Source organism: Protopterus annectens, chromosome 7.part0 (genome assembly GCF_019279795.1).
Source record: "Protopterus annectens isolate FY-2018-M chromosome 7.part0, PAN1.0, whole genome shotgun sequence".
NCBI classification, from domain to species: domain Eukaryota; kingdom Metazoa; phylum Chordata; order Ceratodontiformes; family Protopteridae; genus Protopterus; species Protopterus annectens.
Genome location: NC_056739.1, coordinates 1,330,142,421 through 1,330,166,070, shown reverse-complemented (window position 1 = coordinate 1,330,166,070; position 23,650 = coordinate 1,330,142,421). Strand labels below are relative to the sequence as shown.

The window sequence follows — 23,650 nt, the reverse complement described above, 5'->3', positions numbered from 1 at the left end:
GCCAGTGTCATTCTTATAGCCCCCTTTTTTGCCTCAACAAATGCGGTTTCCTCTTGTGTGGCTTCCTGTAATTCAGACTCACTTGATTCTGAAGCCGTAGCTGAATTTACAGTCTCTCGAATTAACTGCTTAGTTTTTTCAGTTCCACTAGTGGCCAGGTACTGAACTTATGGTTCACACCCCATCAGCAGCCCAGAGACCCTCAAGAATGCACCTAGCAGCCATTTCCAACTTTCAAGGGGGTTTTCTTCTTCCTGTGTACCAGCACAAAGAGCTTGTAAGGTCTTTCCTAGGGAGCCTTCCTTATTGAAAACTTCTCTTAAAGGTCCTGCTCCTCTGACAATGCACACCCTTTGAACCAGTAGCCAGATCAGACATTTATTTCAGCCAAGAAGGTTTTGGAATTGCAAACCCATCTTACTGTCTACCATATCTAGCTTTTCATAAAGATAAAACCATGCCTTCATGCTGGAGGTAGCATCTGAGTTGAAATTTAGTTAATATACAGTTTTTCTTTCTTGAGTACTGTAACAAAGATGAATACAAGTTGTATTACCTAGATGTTTTATGTTTTTGTTGACTCGGATAGAGCACTGGTTCAAATGGACCATTTTTAAGCTCAGCCTGAGGTTTATAGTCAAGATCCAAACCATCCAAACCAAGTTAAACAAGAATTAAAACAGATAAATTATGCATAGTATGTGCATTTAGTAAGAAAGCAGACACCTTTTCAGTTGTACAATCATGTTTCAGACATTTACATTAGGCAGCATGCTTCTGCTGAGAAGTATAAAGTTAGGTGTGTGAGGAATGCTTGATACAGTCCTCTGTCTGAAAATGGAACAAACAGGTATGGTAAAGCAATGCAAGAATGAAAAGTAGGTGTTGGACATTTTGAAGCAGCTTGTGGGATGTACTTAGTCTCTACCCAGTTAAGTATAAATGGAGTTAGAATATTAGCATTAAGCGTAGGGTATTTGATATTTGAAAAGGAGTTTAGAACAATAGCAAGGAGTTTGAATGAAAGAGGTTATTTATTTGAAACTTGAAGCATGCTTCCTAGGAAGAAGTGATAGACAAGGAGGGGGTTGTCATTTAGGTATATAGTACTGCTGAAGAAATGAGAGAGAGAGTTGGGTACTCCATGCGTAATGATATACAAGGCACTTTCCTACCACTGTAACTACTAGTTTTTGTCATAAGCAAGGGTCTTAAACTTCACTGACACTTCTGTGGCAGTGACTGTTGAGAAGAAATTGCACTTTCCTACCACTGTAACTACTAGTTTTTGTCATAAGCAAGGGTCTTAAACTTCACTGACACTTCTGTGGCAGTGACTGTTGAGAAGAAATTTCATTTCCATAAGTGGATGTGGGGGGAAATGGGAAACTAAGAGGGTATTTATGAAATATTTATAGTATGCTTGTTGGTAGTGTTTCAGCTCCTGTTTGAAGTTTCTGAGGGTAAGTATTTACTTTAAATTCTCACTATGGCTTTCCAGAGTTTATGGGCAAGAATGAAGAAAGCATGCTGTGTGCATTTCAGATTGAAAAGTGGAGAATGTATGTGTGGGGTTTGTTTGGCAGGGATCTGAGTGTATATGGAGATGATAATCTCACTGGAATCCTTTTAATCAAAAAAATGGGAAGCCTTCTGTGAGGAGCTTGAATGCTATGGTTCCCATTTGTAGAGTAGTTCTTTGGGGTATGGCAGTGATTCTCCCTTTTGAAGAAAGAGTAATTAACCTGTAGATGTTAGAGGTAGGTAGAAGGAAAGCAGTATTGTTTTTGTGAGATGGATGCAGTAAGTAAGAGTTTTCCAGTTGAGCATGTAGGACCCCTTTTCCTTTGGCTGTTCTTGATGTAGGACAAAGTAGGAGAATTTTTAGCTCTGAAAAGAAGTTTGAGAATTATCCAACAAAATGGCAAGATATTTGGAGCAATTGTGTTTTTTTTTGTGTTTTTTGTGCCATTTTGGTTATAAGAGATGGACCGGGAGTTGGAGTTCTTTGCAAGCTTTTGTAGAGTATCAAAAACCATGACCTTTGGGTCTGTTAATATTAAAGGTTATAGTGCATGAGACTAGCCATTTACTGACCGTCAGGTCTTGTAGTTTATAGCAGATGGAGAGGGGCCTGACGTAATGATGAAAGTGTCATCTGCATGCAGAATTAATTGAAGTGGGCTGGTATCACTGGAAGTTCATGACAGAAAGGAGAAAAGTATGGGAGATTAATTAAAACTTGTGGGACTCCTGAGGTAATGGAGTAGGACGAGAGGCTGTAGATCTATTTCTACTTTTGAAACGTTTGCCAGAAACTTCATTCTTAGCAAAATTTATTCTGCATACTCTTACAACATACTGCATGGGGTATTGATTTACTTGTGTTTGACTAATGTATGCAGAGTCTTGACTCTTCTACTTTTTCTTTTTTTTACTGTAGATATAATTTGTACAGTTACTACTCTGTGTGCATATGTTATTATTAACTCAAGAGTTCTGCCTGCATAACTGTGTACAACTGTTATGGTACGGTCCAAATGTTACTGTATAACTGTGTACAAATGTGAAAAAAAACAATAACATGTGGACGGCACAGTGGTACAGCGGTAGTATTGTCACCTCACAGCAAGAGGTTCTCCGGTTCGATTCTCAGCTGGAGTGCCTTCTGTGCAGAGTCTGCATGTCCTCTGTGCATTTCTGTGGGTTTCATAGGTAGGTACTAGGCTGTAAACCTAGCCAAAAAAGTTCCCTGACTTTCACCACCCAAGAAAGTTATTTTCCTGTGCCCCTGTCTAGCAGAGCGACAGAAGTGATCCCCGGGGTGAATTTCCTATTTCCCATCCAGTTGTTGAGATTTTTCTTAGAGGGCTAATGAGGAGCTTTGCTTGACATGAATGGATAGTCTGTTCCAGAGCATGGGAAATCTTTGTTCTGTTTATTGTGGTGGCAAGGTTTAGGTCCCTGGAGCATGTGTCTCAGAGGGATTGGGGTTTCTTTAAGTATAGCATGTCCAACAGATCTGGGTCTGACATGGCTTTGTATGTTTAGGCAGAGGTAGTCTGAGTAAGCGAAAAGCGACAGAGTAGAGCTGGAGTTTTTTGAGACTGTCTGCTTATGGCATCTGTTTGAGGCCAGTAATCCTCTTAGTGAGGTATTTCTGTGGCTTTTCTGTGGCTTTTCTAGTTGTAGATGTCTTGCGAGGTACATGCCAAAAGGGGCGTTGTACTCCTGTAATGGGTCTGATGAGGGATGAGTAGAGAGGAACAATGACCTCCTCTTTTTTTTTTTCTTCTTCTGGAGATGAACCCCTTTGTGATGAGGTGTGCCACGTAGAAGGATTTCCTGACTACTGTGGTGATGTGATTATCAAAGGAGAGACTACTGTCCATCTGTGTCCCGAGGTCTCTTATTACACTTTCGGTGTTTAGTATGCTTCCGCCTATGTGGTAGTTCATGGGTACAGTGTTTTTCCCAAAGGGGATGACAGTGCAGTTCTTGGCATTGAGCTTGAGGCCATGACTTTGACAATAAGCATCATTGTCAGTGAGGCCCCTTTGTAGAATGTCCACATCATTAGGCAATTTTATTATGGCACCTAGTTTGCAGTCGTCTGCAAACTTAGTTAGCTAAAGACCTGCTGTATTAGTCTGGACTTCTGAGAAGTAGATATCAAACAGGAGAGGACCCGGGACTGAGCCCTGTGGTACTTCACTTGTCACTGGTCTGAAGTTGGATTTGGAGTCGTCTACTTTCAGTGTGTGGGTTCTGTCAGTGAGCCAGTTGGCCACCCATCTTGTGAGATAGGTATTTATGCCCAGTCTAGTGAGTTTATAATTTCAGAGTGGGGGGTTGTGTCGAAAGCCTTGGCGAGGTCAAGATAGGCTGTGTGCACCACCTTACCCTTGTCAATGGCTCTGGTGACTGCTTCAAAGAAGTCAGTCAGGTTTAGGAGACATTACCTACCTTTTACAAACCCAAACTGAGTGGGGTCCAGAGATTGGAGGTTACCTGTGTCCTTGTTTATAAGCTCCAAGATGATGCATTCCATGGCCTTGCAGACGAGGTTCGTCAGGCTAATGGGGCGGTAGTTCCCGGGGTCCATGGTGGCACCCCCTTTGTGGAGTGGGATAACAGTCACAGTGCACCATTCAGTAGGCACAAAGGCTGAAGTGAGGCTATGATTGAACATGGTACTTGGGTGGGGTGCCAGTTTGTTCTGTAGTTCGTGCATAATGCAGCCTAGGATGTTGTCAGGTCCCATGGATGCTGTGTTCTTGGCTTTGGAGAGTGCAGTCTTTACTTGTGCAGCTGTGATTACAGGGGCATTGCATTCTTCCAGTATAGTGATGGGCCCTTTGGTGGGTGAGGGGCCTATCTGCCAGGATGTTGGCAATATCTGTTGGTTCTGTATATCTAGTGCCCTTGTGCTGTAGCTCAGAGCAGATCTGAATGTCGCCATTGAGATTCTTGACTTAGTTGTAGAATGCATTGTGGTTGTCTTTAGAATCAGTGGCGATTATTTTCTTAACTATCTTTGGAGGATTTTGAGGGATCTCAGCTTTTTACAAACTATGACCTGCATACTGTGTACAAAAGGCAACCTGCCCTAATACCAGACCAGAGAACAAAAGTGCTGTCAGGCAAATTTAATTGCTGTAGCAGCATGTTCTCCAGCTTTGTTATAGCTGTTGACATGGGTGAAAGCAGATGCCCTTCAAGGATGCAACTGCAGTCCTGACATATGGGTTGTCCTACCTCAGGCAGCCCTTCGGTCGGCCAGATTCCAAAGTCTGGGTCCAGCGTCGGCTGATGTCGCCCTTTCCCGCCAGAGCTGGGGTATAAAAGCGCCAGCCGACGCCATCTTCTTCAGTCTTTCTTGCCGCGCGGCGCCCGAAGCAGAAGCAGTTCGCAAGTGCCGGTCGACCAGCTCCTGTGTTTTCAGCTACTGAAGTCTTCAAGAAAGCTAAGTACCCCATTGGGGACCTTTTCTTGCCTCAGCCGATGTTAGATAAAACTGTAAAAGTTAATAATTGTTTAACTTGTGGGAAACAAATACCTCATAAGGATTTCCACTCTTACTACTTACCCTGCCTAGGCCCAGAACACAAAGTCTTGGCCTGTACAGCTTGTGCTTCTTTCAATAAACGCACTCTTAGGCATCGGACAGAGTTTGCACAGGATTATTTTGGGGAAGATTTCTGTTATATCATGCCGTCGGAGCTTCCGACAGCACATTTACCTAAAAAACGGAAGGATAAGGACCCACACCCGTGGTCTGCGGTCTCGGCCGACACCACGCTTAGGCCTACCGCGAGTGTCTGTCTCTTCTGAGCCGGTTTCACAACCGCTACAGACAGACAACACCGCCCCACTGGTTATTTCGGTACCGGAGGCCAGCTCTGTGCCGGTTTCTGTTCTCCCCTCTGAGACTGTAGCCCAGGATATTTCTAACACCATTTCAGTGGATAAGACTACTCCAGCACGCGGGGCTGCCAGGCCTCCAGTGTATATGTCCATTAAGGCCTACACACATGCTAAGGCTGCCAAACAGGCTAAGTCTCTCCCTCCAAGATCTGTTTCTCTGGGATCCACTTCTGGTTCTCAAATTTTAAGTTTAGCTGAGGACCTTATTTCTTTAATTAGGGGTTCTCAGCCACATCCAGATAGAGGCTGTCAGCCGCCTTCTGTCAAGAGGCCTAGGGTTGAGCAGGAAGATCCCCAGTGAGGCCTCAGGTGATTCTGCACATTCAGACTACCAGGAGGAGGCCTTCCCGGCCTACGAGGATTCTGATGCGGAGGAATCCATTCCCTCTGCTTCTCCTCCTGAGGAGTTTTCCTTTGGGGAAACGCTTCATTCCATGAGGGAACACTTTAAATGGCAAGGCCAAGAATACTCAGATTCTAGGAAAAGGTTAAGGGAATTTTTAAAGCTACCTCAGCATAGACCCTTAGCTATTCCTCCAGTTTTAAATGTTTTAGATGATGTGTACTTAGAATCTAGTGTTTCCCCTGACTCCCTCCCCCCTGCTCCTGTCAAGTCAGACAGGTACTACAGGGTCCCAGACACACATCAATTTCTGTACAAGGGCCATACTGCTGACCCTGAAACTATTTCTCAGGGGCCTAAAGGGGTTTCCTCCACTACTGCTAAGAATCCACTTCCTTCGGAAAGAGATTCTAGGGCTTTAGAAAGGTGGGGCAAGAAAGTATATACATCTTCCACCCTTTCTATGTGAGCATTAAATTGTCAATTTCATATGATTCAGTATCAGGAATACATGTTGGACGACTTGCAAAAGAAATTGGCTTCCCCTGAACCATTAGATAGAAAGGGGATACAGGAATTGGTTCATAATACTCAGCAGGTTAGCAACCATTTCCTTCAGTGTGGATATGATGCATTGGAAGCTTCATGTAGAGCAGCAATGACAGGTGCGGTCATACGCAGACATGCTTGGTTAAAGGAACAAACATTGCCAGACCATGTGAAAATTAAGCTTTTGGATGCACCACTAGAGAAACATAAGCTATTTGGTGCTACTGCACAAGAGGTTTTAAAGAAAATAGAGGAAAAGGCAAAATCAGTGCAAACAGTCAAAGATTTCCTCCAGGTACAGCCTCCAAGATTCAGCAGGAATTGGCCTTCTAAGCATTGGTCCTTTCCAGAAACACACAAATTTCAAAGAGGCAAAAACAGACGTGGCAGAGGTAGAGGGCAAACTCGAGGCTGCTACAGAGGACGTCAGTGGCAGCCTCCAAACCAGAGAGGTGGGGCAGGACCTTCCACTGCCCCGCATGGACAATCTCAATGACTTGACTTTGACTCCGCCATCCAGGGCTCAATTAGAAGCACCTTTGGGTGGAAAATTATCTTTATTCTCACAAAATTGGCACAATATTACAAAGGACAAATGGATACTGGACATAATAGACAAAGGATACAGATTCCATTTTCATACACTACCAACAAGTCATGGCAGGCCAAACCTGCCACCAAATCAAAGGGCAGAGGCACTCAAACAAATAACAAACCTACTTCAAATAAGAGCAATAGAAAAGGTTCCTTCTGCAGAACAAGGCCAAGGATTTTATTCAAGACTGTTCCTTGTTCCAAGAAAAGAAAACCAATGGAGACCCATTCTGGACTTGTCCGCACTGAATACTTACCTTATTGTGCCAAAATTCAAAATGCTGACTTTACAGCAACTCCTTCCCATGCTGGGCAAGGGGTCTTGGCTGGTAACTCTGGACCTCAAGGAGGCATACCTGCATGTCCCAATCAGACAAAGTTGCAGAAGATACCTCAGATTTCTTGCAGGCTCAGAGCATTATCAATTCTCAGCATTGCCCTTTGGCTTATCTACTGCACCCAGAGTGTTCACGAAATGCCTGGCATCAGTAATTGCACATTGCAGACTTCAGGGGATACAAATATACCCTTACCTGGACGACTGCTTTATACAAGCGGACAGCCAACAAGCCTTGTTAAAAAAACTTGGACTATGTCATTCACCTACTGCAGGCCTTGGGATCCACAGTCAATATTCAGAAATCAAGTCTCGCACATCCCAACAAATACCTTTCCTGGGTGCCACACTGGACACAAACACCCAGATGGCGTTTCTGACAAAAGAAAAACAAAAACAATTACCAGAATACTTCAGAAAATTGGCAACACACACCCAGATGACTGCAAGGAAAATCCTGCAGGCCCTGGGTTTCATGGCATCTTGCATTCTTCTGATTCCACACGCAAGGCTGCATATGAGGAAACTACAATGGTATCTAAAAAGTCTATGGTCTCAACACAGCCACAGCCTGGAAGCATTGATCCCACTCATTCCATGCCTTCAAAAGGAATTTCTGTGGTGGGCTCAAGCAAGCCAGATAAACAAAGGTCTGCCTTTCAGCAAGCCTCATACAAGTCAAACCATAACAACAGACGCCTCAGACCATGGATGGGGGGCGCACATGGAGGGCAGATGCATTCAAGGACAATGGACACAAAGAAAAGCACCTGCACATCAACCAAAAAGAAATGCTGGCAGTGATACATGCAATCAAGGCCTTCGAAAAGTTCATGCATCAGGGCCATCTGCTAATAAAGACAGACAATACCACAGTTATGTGGTACATAAACAAGCAAGGAGGTACTCATTCCTACCCTCTTTGCAGACTGGCACTGAATCTCTGGGATATTTCCCTACAATTGAAAATAGAGCTACAATCCCAGTTTGTACCAGGGAAGGACAATGTTCTGGCGGACAGCCTAAGCAGAAACATCATGGATCCACACAAATGGATGTTGCATCCAGACATTTTCTTACAAATAACTCAAGCATGGTGAAGGCCGGACATAGATCTTTTTGCCTCCCACCTCAATCACCATCTGAAAAAGTTTTGCACAAGGACATACCATCCTCAAGCATGGAAGGTGGACGCTCTCTCCTTCAGTTGGAACTCTAACACTATATGCCTTCCCACCTCTTCCTTTGATGACCAAGGTGTTACTAAAGAGAGCAACCGAAAGTCATACTGATAGCTCCAGACTGGCCAAGACAACACTGGTACCCACTGCTACAGAGCTTGACACACACCAATCCGTGGCTCCTTCCTCAATGGCCACTTCTGACACAGCACAATTACAGGACACTACACCCCAGCTTGAAAACATTGAAGCTGACAGCTTGGAAGATTCCATGACTATTCCTCAGGATACACTTTCCAAAAGGGTAAAAGATATCATCCTGGAGGCGCGCAGACCTTCCACTAGAAAAACATACTCAGCAAAATGGAAGAGATTTCTTATCTGGAACAGCAAAAAAGGTCAAGACCCATCAGTGATGAGCATTCCACAGATCCTAGAATATTTGGCTGAAATGCTCCACAATGGCCTTTCATATTCTTCCATAAAAATACATGCTTCGGCAGTATCTGCCAAATATAACACTGATCCGCCTGTATTTTCTCACCCATTGCTAAGACAGTTTCTAAGAGGTATAAAGAACATCAACCCTCCAAGGAAACCACCAGTGCCTGCATGGGACCTCAACTTCATGCTGGAAAAATTCCTCCCTTTGAACAGCAGCATCTTCAGAGTTGCAATTTCTGTCTTGGAAGACAGCTTTCCTTCTGGCAGTAACCTCAGCAAGAAGAGTCTCTGAGCTACTGCTTATGGCAGTACAACCATTTCTCATTTTTCATCAGGACAGAGTTTCTTTGAGAACCAATCCATCATTCATGCCAAAGGTGGTATCCAGGGTGTCCCTGAATCAAGCTATTCACCTGCCTACCTTCTTTCCCAATCCTCAAAATAAAGGAGAGAGACTTCTGCACACCTTGGACATACACAGACAGTTGCGCTACTACTTGGACAGAACAAAGTCTTTCAGAAAATCTGACCAGCTTTTTGTAGCTTACGCTGCTGGATTGCAGGGAAAAGCAATTTCCAAACAGACTATTTCTAAATGGATTGGAAATTGCATTTGATTCTGCTATTCTTTTCATGGAAAACTGTGCCAGCTGACATCAGGCCACATTCCACCAGAGCTACAGCCACCTCCACAGCCTTTTTAAGAGGAGTGGCAACAAAGGACATTTTAGAAGCTGCTACATGGAGCTCCGTGCATACATTTTCCAAACATTACAACCTGCCTTTATATTCCAGATCCAGAGCAGGGTTTGCTTCTGCAGTCCTGCAGGGCATTTTAGCTACACCATCTTTGTCTTAGTGCCTACCACCCCCAGGTTGGCTATGGTATTCAACCCATATGTCAGGACTGCAGTTGCATCCTTGAAGGACATAGTACAGTTTTGTACCTACCATAAATGTAGATGTCCGATAGGTATGCAACTGCAGTCAGGTTTTCCCTCCCACCTACCCCTCTGTGGTATTCTTTTGGGTTTCTACCCCTCATTTTAGCTACCTGGGGTAATCTTTTATGGTGTATTTGTTTTTATGTTGTTGTACTTGTCTGGAATTTTTTCTCTTTTCAAAATTTAGCCTTCCTTAGAGGGCACCTGGCATCTGGGGCAAGAAACACTGAAGAAGATGGCGTCGGCTGACGCTTTTATACCCCAGGCGCTCTGACGTCGGGGAAAGGGCAACATCAGCAGATGCTGGACCCAGACTTTGGAATCCGGCCGACCGAAGGGCTGCCTGAGGCAGGACAACCCATATGTCAGGACTGCAGTTGCATACCTATCAGACATCTACATTTATGGTAGGTACAAAACTGTACTTTTTAGTGGTGAAAGGGGACAATAAACTTGTTGGCATATCTGTTTTTTGGCATGTGCTAGAATCTAAGCTGTATAAAATTAATGTGAAATAGTCAAGAGCCTTCTAAAGTTTTCCTCTTACTCGTGTCGTATTTAATGATAGTCCTGCAGGCTAAATTGATTAGTCATGCAAGAAAGCTTGAGTAGTTTGTTAAAATTCTGGTAACACTATAGTTTCTTTATAGATTAAGTGAATTGACTATGAAATTCAGCTTCATTGCAAGATATATTGCAAAGTATTACATATATCCGTTAACTTGGCTGGCTGAATGAGACAACTTGACTACCTTTAAAACCATTGTTTTGTTTTTGAAATAAATATAAGCTAGGAATGGATTTTGCTTTGTTGTAAGATTGAGTAATAATTTAATAACCAAAGCAAGCTAAGATAAGAAAAAATAAGCAAATAACTTGATAAATAGCTAAAACAGACATTGTGGAAACTTCACTGGTAAAGGCAGAAAGTCACTTTGCAGTATTTATGTTGAAGGATTATTTATAGTCATGGTAATGAAATGGAAACTAATTTTATTGCTTTTAATTCCAGATTTGTTGTTGGTTCTAATCGTGCTATCTTCATGCTGCGAGATGGAGCTTTTGCTTGGGAGATCAAAGACTTTCTTGTGAATCAGGAACGTTGTGCAGATGTAACTGTGGAGGGACAGGTATATCCTGGCAAAGGAGCTGATAAAAAGGGTCCACAAGATGACAAAGATAAAAATAAAACCAAACCAAAAGATAAAATGAAGAAAAAAGAGGCTGCTAAAACATCTACAGAAGACAATCGTGCAAATAAAAAGGAAGAACTGTAACAAGCATTTCAGAGATGCAGAATGTTTCTGCTTCAGTTTGCCAACTCACCGGAACATATTTTTAGTCAGTGTTAATGTTTTGTTATACCACAGGAAAGTAACACTGAATGAATGAGTTATGTGGACTGAATTCTTGGAACATATTCTGAAACAGTCCTGTAGCTTCGTTTCAGGAAGCTTGACAGAAATGTTTTACCATTAATGTACACCTTTCTTCTTGTTTCATTTGAAAAATAATGACAGTACAACAGAAGAAACTTCTGTGATGGTGAAATGAAGTTGCTTATAAAAGCCTTAAAGCAAATCTAATTTATATCACTTTGAAGACCCTTTGCAGTGAGTCAGGTTTCCTGTACTGATGTACCTAATTTGGCATGTTTCTCAAATATTTTCAGTTTCCATACACTAGCATGGGTCTTTCCTCGTCTGTTGCTCATGTGAGTTCACCCTGCATATATGGAGGGCACACTGAGCCTTTGTACTCCCATCTGTGCTACTTGTGCTTTTTAGATGTTGGTATAACAGTATCCAGAGTTTGATGTCAGTATCTTTTAACTTCAAAGTGGTTTGTAGTTGGTGGATTGCAAGCTAGTTTCTCCCTAACTCCACTTGTATCATCTGGGAGAGCTGCATAACATTAAACACAGACCTAAGTATCTCTGTATGCACAGGAAGGGATGAGAAATGTTTGCATGTTCATCATAGGCCAGAAGGGGAGAGGCTACTCGGTGAGGGTCCAGTAAAGTTATATTTTGTAATTCCAAGGTTATTTCACACCAGGAAAATGGTAATTGATAGAGGCTAGGTATCATACAAAGCCTTCTCTTCAAAAGTTCGAGTAGATTGCTTCTCGTTCCTTGTACATCAGTTCTCCTGTCTGCCAGTAAGGGATTTCCTTCACACCCATTGTAGGGAATAAGAGCGTAAGAGATGCATCGCCAGCAGTAGTTTTGTGGTATCTTTCATTATGCTGGTGCTGACTCTGTGCTTTATCCTTGACACCTTTTCCAGAGCACTTCTCATCTTATCTTTCCAGTGATCATCTGCCTCCTGATAAAATTCTGGGAAGATAATCAAAAACTCATCATTCTATTTCCTGAGAAATTTGTAGCTTCAGGCTATTTTCTGTGACAGTACAAAACACTGCCCCACTTCATCCAAGGAATGTGCTCTCATTTGCTATGATGTCTGACCCCAGTTCAAGGTATGGCCGCTTCTTAGAGCTCCTGATCTGGATGGGTCTTCAGCAGGTGTCTCCAAGGAGACTGAAGTTGCTCATAAACCATCCACCTGGCAGACAGTCTGCTGAATAGAGTTTTGGACAGTGAGACATTTTGAACTTCCCCTTTCATCCTGTGGTGGTGATGACTTGCCACAAGCATCTGTTTCTGTGATGTAACTGGTTTTGTGGTGAGGGTGTATGTTTTTGGCATCTCACTGCACATTGTGACCTAGTGGAGGGCAGAACTTTGGGAAGGTGTTTGCTGTTTAAGGACTCTCATAAAAGGGTGCTGTTTTTGTCCATTTCTGAAGAACTCTTTGACTTTCTTGGGAGTGGAACTGTATATTTTGACAGGCTTGCGGTTTTGTGTTTTGAGCTGACTGCCTTAATGCGACTCTGAGGATTCTCTCTTGAAAGATATTTTTATTGGTTGCCATCATATTGGCCCACAGAATCTCTGAAGTGATACTCTTGGCTATAGGATGGAAGAGGCTATGTTGTACAAGAAATTGGTATCTTCCTGGACTAACCTGCATTTAATCACAAAAAATGGTTTTGGAACTACATTTTAAACTTAGTCCCCATTCATTCATTCTCTCTTCGTGGGACACAGTGCAGGGAATGAAGCTCTTCATACCTTGGATGTGTACTATCAGTTAAATAATGCCGGAGGAGGATACATGAGCTTAAGAAGGGAAACAAGTTTGTCTCTTATTCCACATAAGAAGAATTGTCTAATATCCTGGTGAATTGCTGGCAGCATTTGTCCAGTGGCAAGCCACACATTATGGGCATCAAAGACTACTCCATCAATGGTGTAGCTGCTTAAATGATATCTGTTTTATAGCAATCTGTGATGTGGATTTACAGTTGTCATTTCAGACCTTTACTCAGTTTACTACATTTAAATGAGTCTGGTCACAACACTGAGCCTGGCTTGACACCTCAGTGCTTTACTTAAGATTCAGCTTTTTGAATTTATTTCATTGGGCCTTCCTTTGGATTGGACTTCCTACAGAGGTAAAATTATATTAATTGTAATTCCTCCTGCAGTTTCCTACAGGAGAGCGTTTCAAGGCCAGTTGTAATGTTCAGCATATCTCTTTCTCAGTATGCTTGGATAGCCTCTCAGCCCATATATGTAGATGGATTTTCCTAGAAATGTATTTATTTTTCCAGGTTGGCACACACTGTACACAGGGATCAAAGTGGATATTATAGGAGTCCAGTACATATTTGTAGTCTGTCTGATGCATGATGATATGACTTATACTGGCCAGAGCTGCGTGCTTTTTCGTTATGACAAGAGCTGATGAGGATGAGGTTTGAGAAATGTAGAAATGTGCCAAGCTGGGAATCTCAAGAGAAAATCAAAACAAAAAGATCAGTTTGATAGTGACGAGTAAACAGCTAAATATTTTATAGCTCATTTTTCTTGTTTAAATGGAGGTACCATATACCATTTTGTTATGTTAAAATAATGTTTGTTTACAGATGCACTTGGTTTTCATTGTGTATATAAATTTTTTTTTTTTTTTTTTTTTTGCTTCTCATAGTAAATGGGTAAATTTGCTCTACTAAAAATTAGAGAACAGTAATGTTGGTTTGTGTGATGTTACTGAATTGCATTTATTTGAATTTTGTCTTGTTTGTTCAGTAAACTGTTAAGCTCATTTTAAAATGGCAATGATTGGCCCTGAAAAAATATACCTTTTTGTATGAGGTTTTCACTTTTTGAAATAAATATCTGTTTTAAAAGAGAACTTTTTGTAAACCATTATTCTTGCTTTCTTATACAGATTTTGTCAGCTTCCATAAAGAAATCGTGCTTGGAAAATAGTAGAACTCTGGGACATTCCCTAGATTCACCCATTTTCTTCACATTTAGTTTCCAGGGGAATTAATGGCTTGTACCTTGTTTTTGTGACCACTGACATAACATTCTTGCTGGTGTACACTTTTCCTGCATACCAAAAGTGCTCCTGTCTGGAACTTAACCTACAGTAGAGTTGAAGTGAAGACATCTGAGCTGCAGTTTGTGGTCTTTATTAAGCCTTGTCCACCCTTTTGCCTCATTTTTCATATGCCTTTTACTAAAGAAGGGAACTTTCTTTCTACATTTCATTTCTACATTTACTTGTCTTTTAAAACTCCTTATTAGGCACTTCATATTTGCTGCTTTGTAACTGAATGTGTGTATTGTGAAACATTTTCCATGAACTGTAGATAATGATGGTCTTATTCTAGAACTCAAATTTTTTTCTGTAGTTTGCCATTTTTGTTAGTTTCTGGAAGAAAAGCTGTCCTACAAAAAATTTGATCTATAAAATTGAGCAACTGTTTCTTGATGTGCTTTCATTCAGGATTCATGCAGATATCATCTGCTCCTAGCTCTTGATTCACTGACTGGCAAGAGGAAATGAACCATTTTTGATTGCAGCTTTCTTGGAGAAATGTGTTCAGGCAAATTTGAATTTCAGTAACGGTGTTGGTGTGCTTTTATTCATGTGTTCATTCTTGAATTTTCTCCATTTTTGTTGATGGCAGTACACATTTCACTGAATTACTTTGCCTTATAGTTCACTAGATTTGTGCCACCAGAATAAGTTCATCACCTGCTGTGTGACTCCCCTGATTTAGATTCCTTTCCCCTATCAGGTTTGTGTTTGTTTGATTGTCTTATCCACTTCTCAAGTTTGAATTTTGCCATATTTCCTCATTGTAGCCAACCCTTTTCTATTATTTTTTTTTCATTGTGGAATGTGTCCCTGAATAGACTTGTGCCTTTCACATGCTTTCATGTGCTGTTAGTGAAATTGACAGATCATGTGGCATCCATGCTCCTTGTATTATATACCATTAGCCTACTGTCCTCTTGGTAAACCTGTATAGCTTGTTAGAGATACTAGAACTTTCTGGCAGATGTAATATTGCCCTTGCTGCAAAACAATCCTTACCCTTTCTCATTCTGTATTATTCATCCCGGTTTCTCTCTTTCTGTAGTTATTAGCTACGCTCAAAACTTTTATTCAGAAATAAAACTTTACTTTTTGTGAAATTTCATTTTTGTTTGCTGTATAGTTGAGCCTGGTCTGACCACTCAGGGCCTTATGCTGTCTCATCTTTTATGTAAACATGCATGCTCTCAGGCCATTCTGCTTGCTAATGGACATGGAGTCTTTCTACACTTCACTTTGCTTTCCTGAGACTAGTTGTATTTCTGTTTATAGTAAAGCCTCCTTAAAAGGAGTTTAAAAAGTCTTTCTTTCATCTCAGCAAAAAGAATCTGCATTGAATGCAATGCTTTCTGAATATGAAGCCATTTCTCTTAAAATGGGCACAGATTCTGATACTTTTCCATGATGCTCATTTCCAAGAATTGATTTTAAAGCAATTGTAGTAATAAAGCTCTCCAGCTCCTGCTTCAGCAGTCACCTTCTGCTGTTTCTTCCCTCAGGTCTATGACTCGGTCAGTAGAGTCTGTTACTCTCCCTAGTGGCTTGAGGTGCCAGACGTTTTTTGTTTTTTTTTTTTCTTTCTACCTGCTACCACTTTTTGCAGGCACCATTTGTTGCCATTACTGGTTTTGATATGCCCCACAGGTATATGGGTACTGTGAAAGGACTATCTCCTTTTTTCTGTGATCTGTTTATCCAGATCTTTAGCAGTTTCTCCAACATAATTTTTTACATTGACCCTGCTGGTGCCAGCCTCACTCTACCCTGTGTTCAGTACCAATGTTGCCATATCATTACTAGTGGTATGGTGCCTGCCCAGCTATCTGGAAGTTAAGTAATTGTATGTCATTTGTGAATATTGATACGATTTATATAGAACTGTATGTTGTGTACTGAGCTTCAAGAATGTAACCACAGCATACCCCGCTGGAACATAGATTAACTTGCAAAACTTAATAGTTTAGATTAAGTGACTTTATAGCTGGGCCATAAACAAGAGATGTTATCTCTGTTTCAATGCAGAAGCAGACACAATGTATAGAGCTAGGTGTGTGTGGTTGTTTTTTTTTTTTTTTTTTTTGGAAAAATGGGAAACCAAGTGCTGCCAAACCGTTGAAAATGCAAAATTAGACCACGGACTCCTTGTACCAGCAAGCAACCACAAACGAAATCTTAACGCAACTTTTATTGATTAAAAGCGTTTTCGCCACACAACAATGTGGCTTCTTCAGAGAAACAGTAATCACAATATGAAAGAATGCACACCTCTTTTTAAGTTACTGAGAAGGGAAATGACATCACAGAAAATGGAAGAGCTCAATAAGCTCGTAAAATTATATTACTACACATTTTTGAATGATAATCAACCAATTTATCAAACTCCAGCCTAAAAAATTTTTTTTAAGACCTCAAGAATAATAAAAATAGTAATAAAACTGAAAACACATTACTTTTCAGTTTTAGTTTTATTCTGGTGGAGTTTGATAAATTGTTATCATTCAAGTATTGAGCTGTGGTGCATTCAATCATATTGTGATTAGCAGGCCCTAGTTTTGGAAAAATGCTAGGTTTAAGTGTTTTATTACTTCCAAGATCTGGCAAACTTCTGAGAGATATGTATTTTAACACAGAGATGTGAAATTCTGTTAGTTTCTGTTTAGCCTGGGATCTAAAGTCAGGTGACAGAGTGATTGTCATCCATCCTGGCCAGCAGTAATGTTTGATATTAATTTGGGCACTCTCTCAGAGAGAGACTAGGTATTTTGTATTTTGTCTTGGACCTAGTAAGAACATCACTCCATCATGCCTGTGTGTAAGATTTAGGGCATAGTGTCTCTTGGATATAGATAGGAATATAGTAAAAATTAGTTTAGATGTTTTCTGTATTTGTTTGAGACTATCCTGCAATGTTTCCTGTGATTTTGAACTCTGAAGTCACTGTGTTGAGTTACCGAATATTGTCTTGTTCTTTTATTATTTGTTAGTTTTAAATATATTTAATAATAAATATATCTTTGTGGCTGATGTTTGAGAGACATATTTAAGCTCTTGGAGTACTTGCATATGTATTTGGTGATGCTTTACAGGCCACTCCTAATAGCCTAGTGCTTGGTCAAAACTGCCATTTGGATTAAGAGCAACAATACACTGTAGGATTGGGCACCCTTTGTTAAGGGCCTTAAGTAGCTGATAGAGTTGGCTGGTGACAGCTGGAACTACCTTACAGTCTGGGCAAAGTGGAGCATAGCTAGTAAACCTGTGCCAACCTTCACTGTGTGTGTGTGTGTGTGTGTGTGTGTGTGTGTGTGTGTGTGTGTGTGTGTGTGTGTGTGTGTGTGTGTGTAAATTAAATCTTTGTGTGTGTCAGCTACTTGGGCAGGGACATGAAGCACTGCTTGGACAGAGAGGGTGCTGGAGGTTTTGGCTTGGCCACTTGCCTGAGATCTCAACCCTATAGCTGTGCCAGTGGGGGAGTCTTTTATTGGGTATCTAGAGAGAGAGGGAGAAACCAGCCCCAGACTATCACTGCATGCTCTTAAGGGAAATTGTACTTTAGTGTGTGTGTGTACTTGTTATCCTCCTAATATGTACGTCCCCTAGCTGTTGCCAGTGGTGAGGATAGAGGTTCCTTGATTATTAGTTCAGTGTATGGGGCGTTACAACTAGTATCTGGATGTTTTACTTTGCACCTTTTGTGCCATATTCAGGTTCACTAGCATGTTTTTATGCATTTGGTTTTCCTGATAACTGGCACTAGGCTTTGATGTTCTTCATCTCACATTGCTGCAGTCATAACCTGTGGGTAGTCCGCTGTCCTCGGTCGGCCCGAATACCAAAGTGTTAGGCTGGCGTCATGGTCATAATTAACAGATCTGGCGTCAGTACACCGTAGTACTAAAGCGCATGACCGGCGTCATATCCTCAGTCTTTCTTGCCGGTCGAAGCAGAAGCAGCGTTTGCCAAGTGCCGTTCGGCGTCCTGAAATTACCGTATTCTGAGTTTCAGACGAAAACCAAGTTGGGCTAAATTACCCGTTGGGGAATATTTTGTCTTTTCTTGCCTCAGTTAAATCGGATGTCAGAAAAAGTGAATAATTGTATTTCTTGTGGGAAACAGATACCTCATAGGGATTACCACTCTCTGTATTCCTTGCTTGGGGCCTGAGCACGGCGTGAGTCGGGTCGCTTTGTGCTAGATTTAATAGCGCACCATTAAGCGTGGAGTTAGATTGTGCTAGGCTTGTCTTAGGTAAGCGGTGTAATTACAATATGCGTCGGATCCTCCGGCGCCCGCTACAAGAAGCGCAAGGAAAAATCGTTAGTCAAGCAGGATGAGTCATCCGTTCGGACCCGGTTCTTTAGAAACTACGGTGGAATCTGTGGATCCAGCGAGGTTTCAGCTGAGTCTCAGGGGAGCCTTTAATTTTGCAAGATGTGGCCTGGCAAGTCGGGTCAGGCTGAGGGGGCCTCTCAGGTTGCTGTACTCCCTTCTTTGCATAAGGTGGTTAGGCCTTCCCCTTCTGTCTCTAAGGTACCTTCAAGGTCAGGCCTGGTTTGTCTTCCTCTGGCGTCAGTCCTAGTTCTGCAGGTTCTGTACCTAAAAGCACATGCTAAAATGGCAGAAGACTTGATTACCTTAATCAGAGGTTCTATGCCCTCCAGATAAGAGGCCTAGGGTGGAGCCAGAGGTGGAAGGTTTGGAACATTCTTCAGATTACTCAGTCTTCGCTGAAGACATTCAGGATTTTCCTCCTTATTCTGATTCAGGAGGGATTCTAGTCCTTCTGCTTCCCCTCAGAGGATTTTTCTTTTCAGAAACCCTGCATTCTATGAGGGAGCATTTTAAATGGGAAGGTCAGGATTTCTCAGATTCCCGAAAAGGGCTTAGGGAATTCTTGTTTTACCACAACATAGGCCCTTGGCTATACCTCCTGTTTTGGATGTTGTTCAGGATGTTTTCTCTGAGGCTTCCCTTAATCCAGACTCTTTGCCTTCTGCCCCGGTTAAACCAGATAGGTATTACAGAGTGCCAGAGGCTCATAAATATTTGTATAAGAGCCCAAGGGCTGACCCAGAATCTATTAGCCAGGGACCTAAGGGTGTCAGGGCTTCTGTTGTAAAGAATCCAGTTCCTATGGATAAAGATTCTAGAGCTTTGGATAGGTGGGGTAAAAAAGTGTATACCTCTTCCACTCTAGCAATGAGGGCTTTAAATTGCCAGTTTCATATGCTGAAGTACCAGAATTTTCTCCTTACTCAGTTAAAATCTAAGGTAGATGCTTTGGCAGAGGGCATAGAGTGTAAGGAATTACAGGATTTGGTTCATGCCTCTGATCAGGTGGGTAAGCATTCTTTGCAGTGTGGTTTCGATGCTTTACAGGCTTCTTCAGGGAGGCTGCCACTGGATCAGTTATTCGTAGGCACGCCTGGCTTAAGGATCAGAACTTGTCAGAGCATGTTAAAGCTTGAATTTTGGATGCTCCCCTTCAGTCTGAAGTTTTGTTTGGTTCTCCTGTGGAGTCAGTCTTGAAGAAAATGGAAGACAAAGCTAAGTCTATGCAGACTGTTAAGGATTTTTTGCAGGTGCAGCCCCCTAAGTTTAGCAGAAATTGGCCTACTAAGGGATGGGCTTACCCTTCTTCTGATTTACAGTCTAGGGGCAGAGCTCAGGGTTCTTTCAGGCCTAGGACGTGGAGTTCCCCTGCACAATCTACAGGTGAGGGCAGGGGCCAGTCCTTTCGTAAACAGACCCAATGACCTGCATATTCAGCTGCCAGATCCTTCCTGTCTGGCAGCTCCTCTGGGAGGAAAGTTGGCACTTTTCCGGCAAAATTGGCTTTTAATCACCCAGGACAAATGGGTGTTGGACATTATAGACCGAGGCTACAAGTTTTATTTCCACACATTGCCTCCTTTCAAAGGCATGCCAGGCTCCTTCTCCTCAGCAAAGGGTGGAGGCTCACAAACAGATTTCTTTACTTTTACAAATGGGGGCTATACAGCAGGTCCCTCTGTCAGAAGTGGGCCTAGGATTTTATTCTCACCTGTTTCTTGTCCCAAAGAAAGGAAACACTTGGAGGCCAATTCTGGATTTGTCTATTCTCAACACATACCTGGACATTCCAAAATTCAAAATGTTGACTTTGCAACAACTTCTGCCTCTGCTAGGCAAAGATCACTGGATGGTAACTCTGGATCTCAAAGAGGCTTATCTTCATATTCCTATCAGGCCCAGCTGCAGGAGATTCCTGCGTTTTCGGACTGGGACTTTACATTATCAGTTCTCTGCATTGCCCTTTGGCTTATCTACTGCGCCCAGGGTGTTCACAAAGGTTCTGGCTCCGGTGATAGCCTTCTTAAGGTTAAGAGGAATACAAATTTATCCTTATTTGGACGATTGCCTGATTCTTGCTCAAGACAAAGACAAGCTACTTCACCATCTACAGTATGTTATGGCAGTGTTAAGATGCCTAGGGTATTCTGTGAACGAAACAAAGTCCAGTCTAATACCCTCTCAGGACATGTGCTTTCTGGGTGTGAGACTGAATACAGTCTCTCAGTTGGCATTTTTGACCCCGGACAAGCAAAGAAATCTTACCCTTTACTTCCAACAATTGTCTCTACGGTCCAGGCTGACTGCAAGGACAGTCCTTCAAGCCTTGGGGTTCATGGCATCTTGTATTCTGGTGTTTCCCAATGCCAAACTGCATATGAGGAAGCTACAATGGTATCTCAAAAGTGTATGGACTCAACACTGCCACGATTTGGACACTGTCATTCAGATAATACCTTGCATTCAAAAGGAATTTTTGTGGTGGGCTCAGGAATGTCACCTAAACAAGGGACTCTCTGTGACCCGACCAGGCTGAGTCAGATCTTAACGACAGATGACTCGGACAAGGCTTAGGAGCACACCTCAATGGAAAATGGGTTCAAGACACGTGGCCTGCCAGACTTCAACATTTGCATATCAACTTGAAGGAGATGTTAGCAGTCCAATTTGCATTGATGGCTTTCAAGGATCTACTTCACCCAGGACAAGTGTTGATTCAAACAGACAACACAACTGTCATGTGGTACATCAACAAGCAAGGGGAACCCATTCGTACCCTCTTTGCAGGCAAGCTATGATTTTGTGGAGACTGCTCTCAGTTTACCTCACTCTTCAGGCAAGGTTTCTGCCAGGAGCACAGAACTCCTTAAGCGGATGTTTTGAGCAGACAGATGGTGGATCCCCACAGTGGAAGTTGGATCCTCATGTATTCTGACAGTTGACAGTGATTTGGGGACTCCAGACATAGATCTGTTAAGCTTCTCCACTAAATTTCCAGTTGCCAAAGTTTTGCACAAAGATGTTTCATCAAAAGCTTGGAAAGTGGATGCTCTATCATTCAGTTGGAACAATCTTCACGTCTATGCCTTTCCTCCTCTGCCTCTCCTTCCCAGGGTGCTCTTGAAGGTCAGACAGGACAAGCCCTCCATGATTCTAATAGCTCCAGATTGGCCAAGGCAGCACTGGTACCCTCTGCTGAGGAGTTTAGTACGGGAGCCTCCTTGGCCTTTGCCATCAATTCCACACCTTTTGTCCCAGGCAGGCAATCATTTCCTCAATGTCAGGATACAGTCCCTGCATCTGACAGCCTGGCATATTCTGTTCTAGAACCTGGAGGGTCGCAGCTTCCTCACCAAGTTTTGAATGTCATTTTGGAGGCCAGACGACCTAGTACAAGGAAAGTTTATGCTGATAAATGGAGGAGATTTTTTATTTGGAGCAAAGCAAAGAGCTTTGATGTTTCAGTGCCTAATTTGAGTGTTTCACTTCAGTATCTTACAGAATTATTAGACAAGGGTTTGTCTTTGTCCTCTGTAGAAGTTCATGCTGCAGCCATTTCTGCTCACTATGACTGTGACCCACCATTATTCTCTCATCCTTTGTTTAAGCAATTTCTTAGAGGGGCAAAGAACATAGGACCCCCGTGAGCTCCTACTCCTTCCTGGGATCTCAATTTTGTGTTGGGAAAAACTCACTTTACCTCCTTTTTGAACCTGCAGCTACATCTGAGTTGAAGTTTTTGTCTTGGAAGACTGCTTTTTGTTGGCCATTCGTCTGCTAGAAGGGTATCTGAATTACAGGCTCTAATGGCAGTTGAACCCTTCCTGATTTTCATAGGATAGGGTATCCTGCGTACTAACCCTACTTTTATGCCTAAAGTGGTTTCAAATGTGGCCTTGAACCAATCTATTCATTTGCCTACATTTTATGCTGACCCTCAAAATAAAAAATGTTGCACTCTTTGGATATTCACAGGCAGTTCGTTATTATTTAGAGCAGAACTAAAGGGTTCAGACAGTCTCAACAGTTCATTTGTTTCTTCTTGCTTTGGGCTCTCAAACCTGTTTCAAAACAAACTATTTCTAAAGTGGATTGGCCATTGTATTGATTTTTGTTATTCTCATCATGGTAAGGAGATTCCGGCTGGAATCAGACCTCATTCCACTAGGGCTACTGCCACTTCTACTGCTTTTCTAAGGGGTGTAGCTACTAAAGATATTTTGGAGGCAGCTACTTGGAGTTCAGTGCACTTTTTCTAAACATTACCATCTCCTCTTTATTCCAAATCTAGGGCTGGGTTTTCCACTGCAGTTTTACAGGGCATGTTAGCAGCTCCCAATGCTTTATGATTTTGCCAACCTCCCTTTACCTTTGCTTTGGGATTCTACCCACAGGTTATGACTGCAGCAATGTGAGACAAAGAACATAGTACAGTTTTGTACCTACCATAAATGTAGATGTTCGAAGATCCACATTGCTGCAGTCCAATTTTACCCTCCCTCCTTCCTCTCTGTAGTTTGGTTGTGTGGTGGTTGTGTGGTTGGTTGTGTGGTCAAATATTGTTTGTACATGGGTGTTTGGATGTTTTTTCTGTTTTTTGGCTATGGCCTTTCTTTTTGGGCCTTCTGACATCTGGGGCAAGAAAGACTGAGGATATGACGTCGGTCATGCGCTGGAAGTGCCTACGGCATTACTGGCGTCGCCAGATCTGAAAGCGACCATGACCGGCGCCAGCCCTAACACTTTTGTTCAGACCGTCCGAGGACCGGACGTTCACCACAGGTTTGTATTTGCAGCAATGTGGATCTTCGAACATCTACATTTATGGTAGGTACAAAACTGTACTTTTTACCTCTCTTGAATAGCCAGCAGTTCTCTTCCTAGTATATTCAAGCCTATAACAAGCACTCTCTTGCAGATCACAGGATTGTCCTTGGTGTCTTCTTGACAACTAAACCGGCTTGATTTACTAGTTCCCCACTTCAATCTTTAGGTTCTCTGTATTTCTTCCATCTCCAAAAAAGACTTTGCGTCTGGCCTCC

General features: G+C 42.2%; 1 protein-coding gene across 1 annotated transcript in view; it reads left to right on the top strand.

Moving 5' to 3' along the window:
* MESD (mesoderm development LRP chaperone) overlaps positions 1-14,081 on the top strand; it is a 102,927-nt gene extending 88,846 nt beyond the window's left edge. The window contains exon 3 of the mRNA XM_044077940.1: positions 10,832-14,081. Within this exon, the coding sequence (XP_043933875.1) occupies positions 10,832-11,096 (265 nt within the window). The 3' untranslated portion in view covers positions 11,097-14,081. The remainder of the gene's footprint in view (positions 1-10,831) is intronic.
* Positions 14,082-23,650: the final 9,569 nt, after the last annotated feature.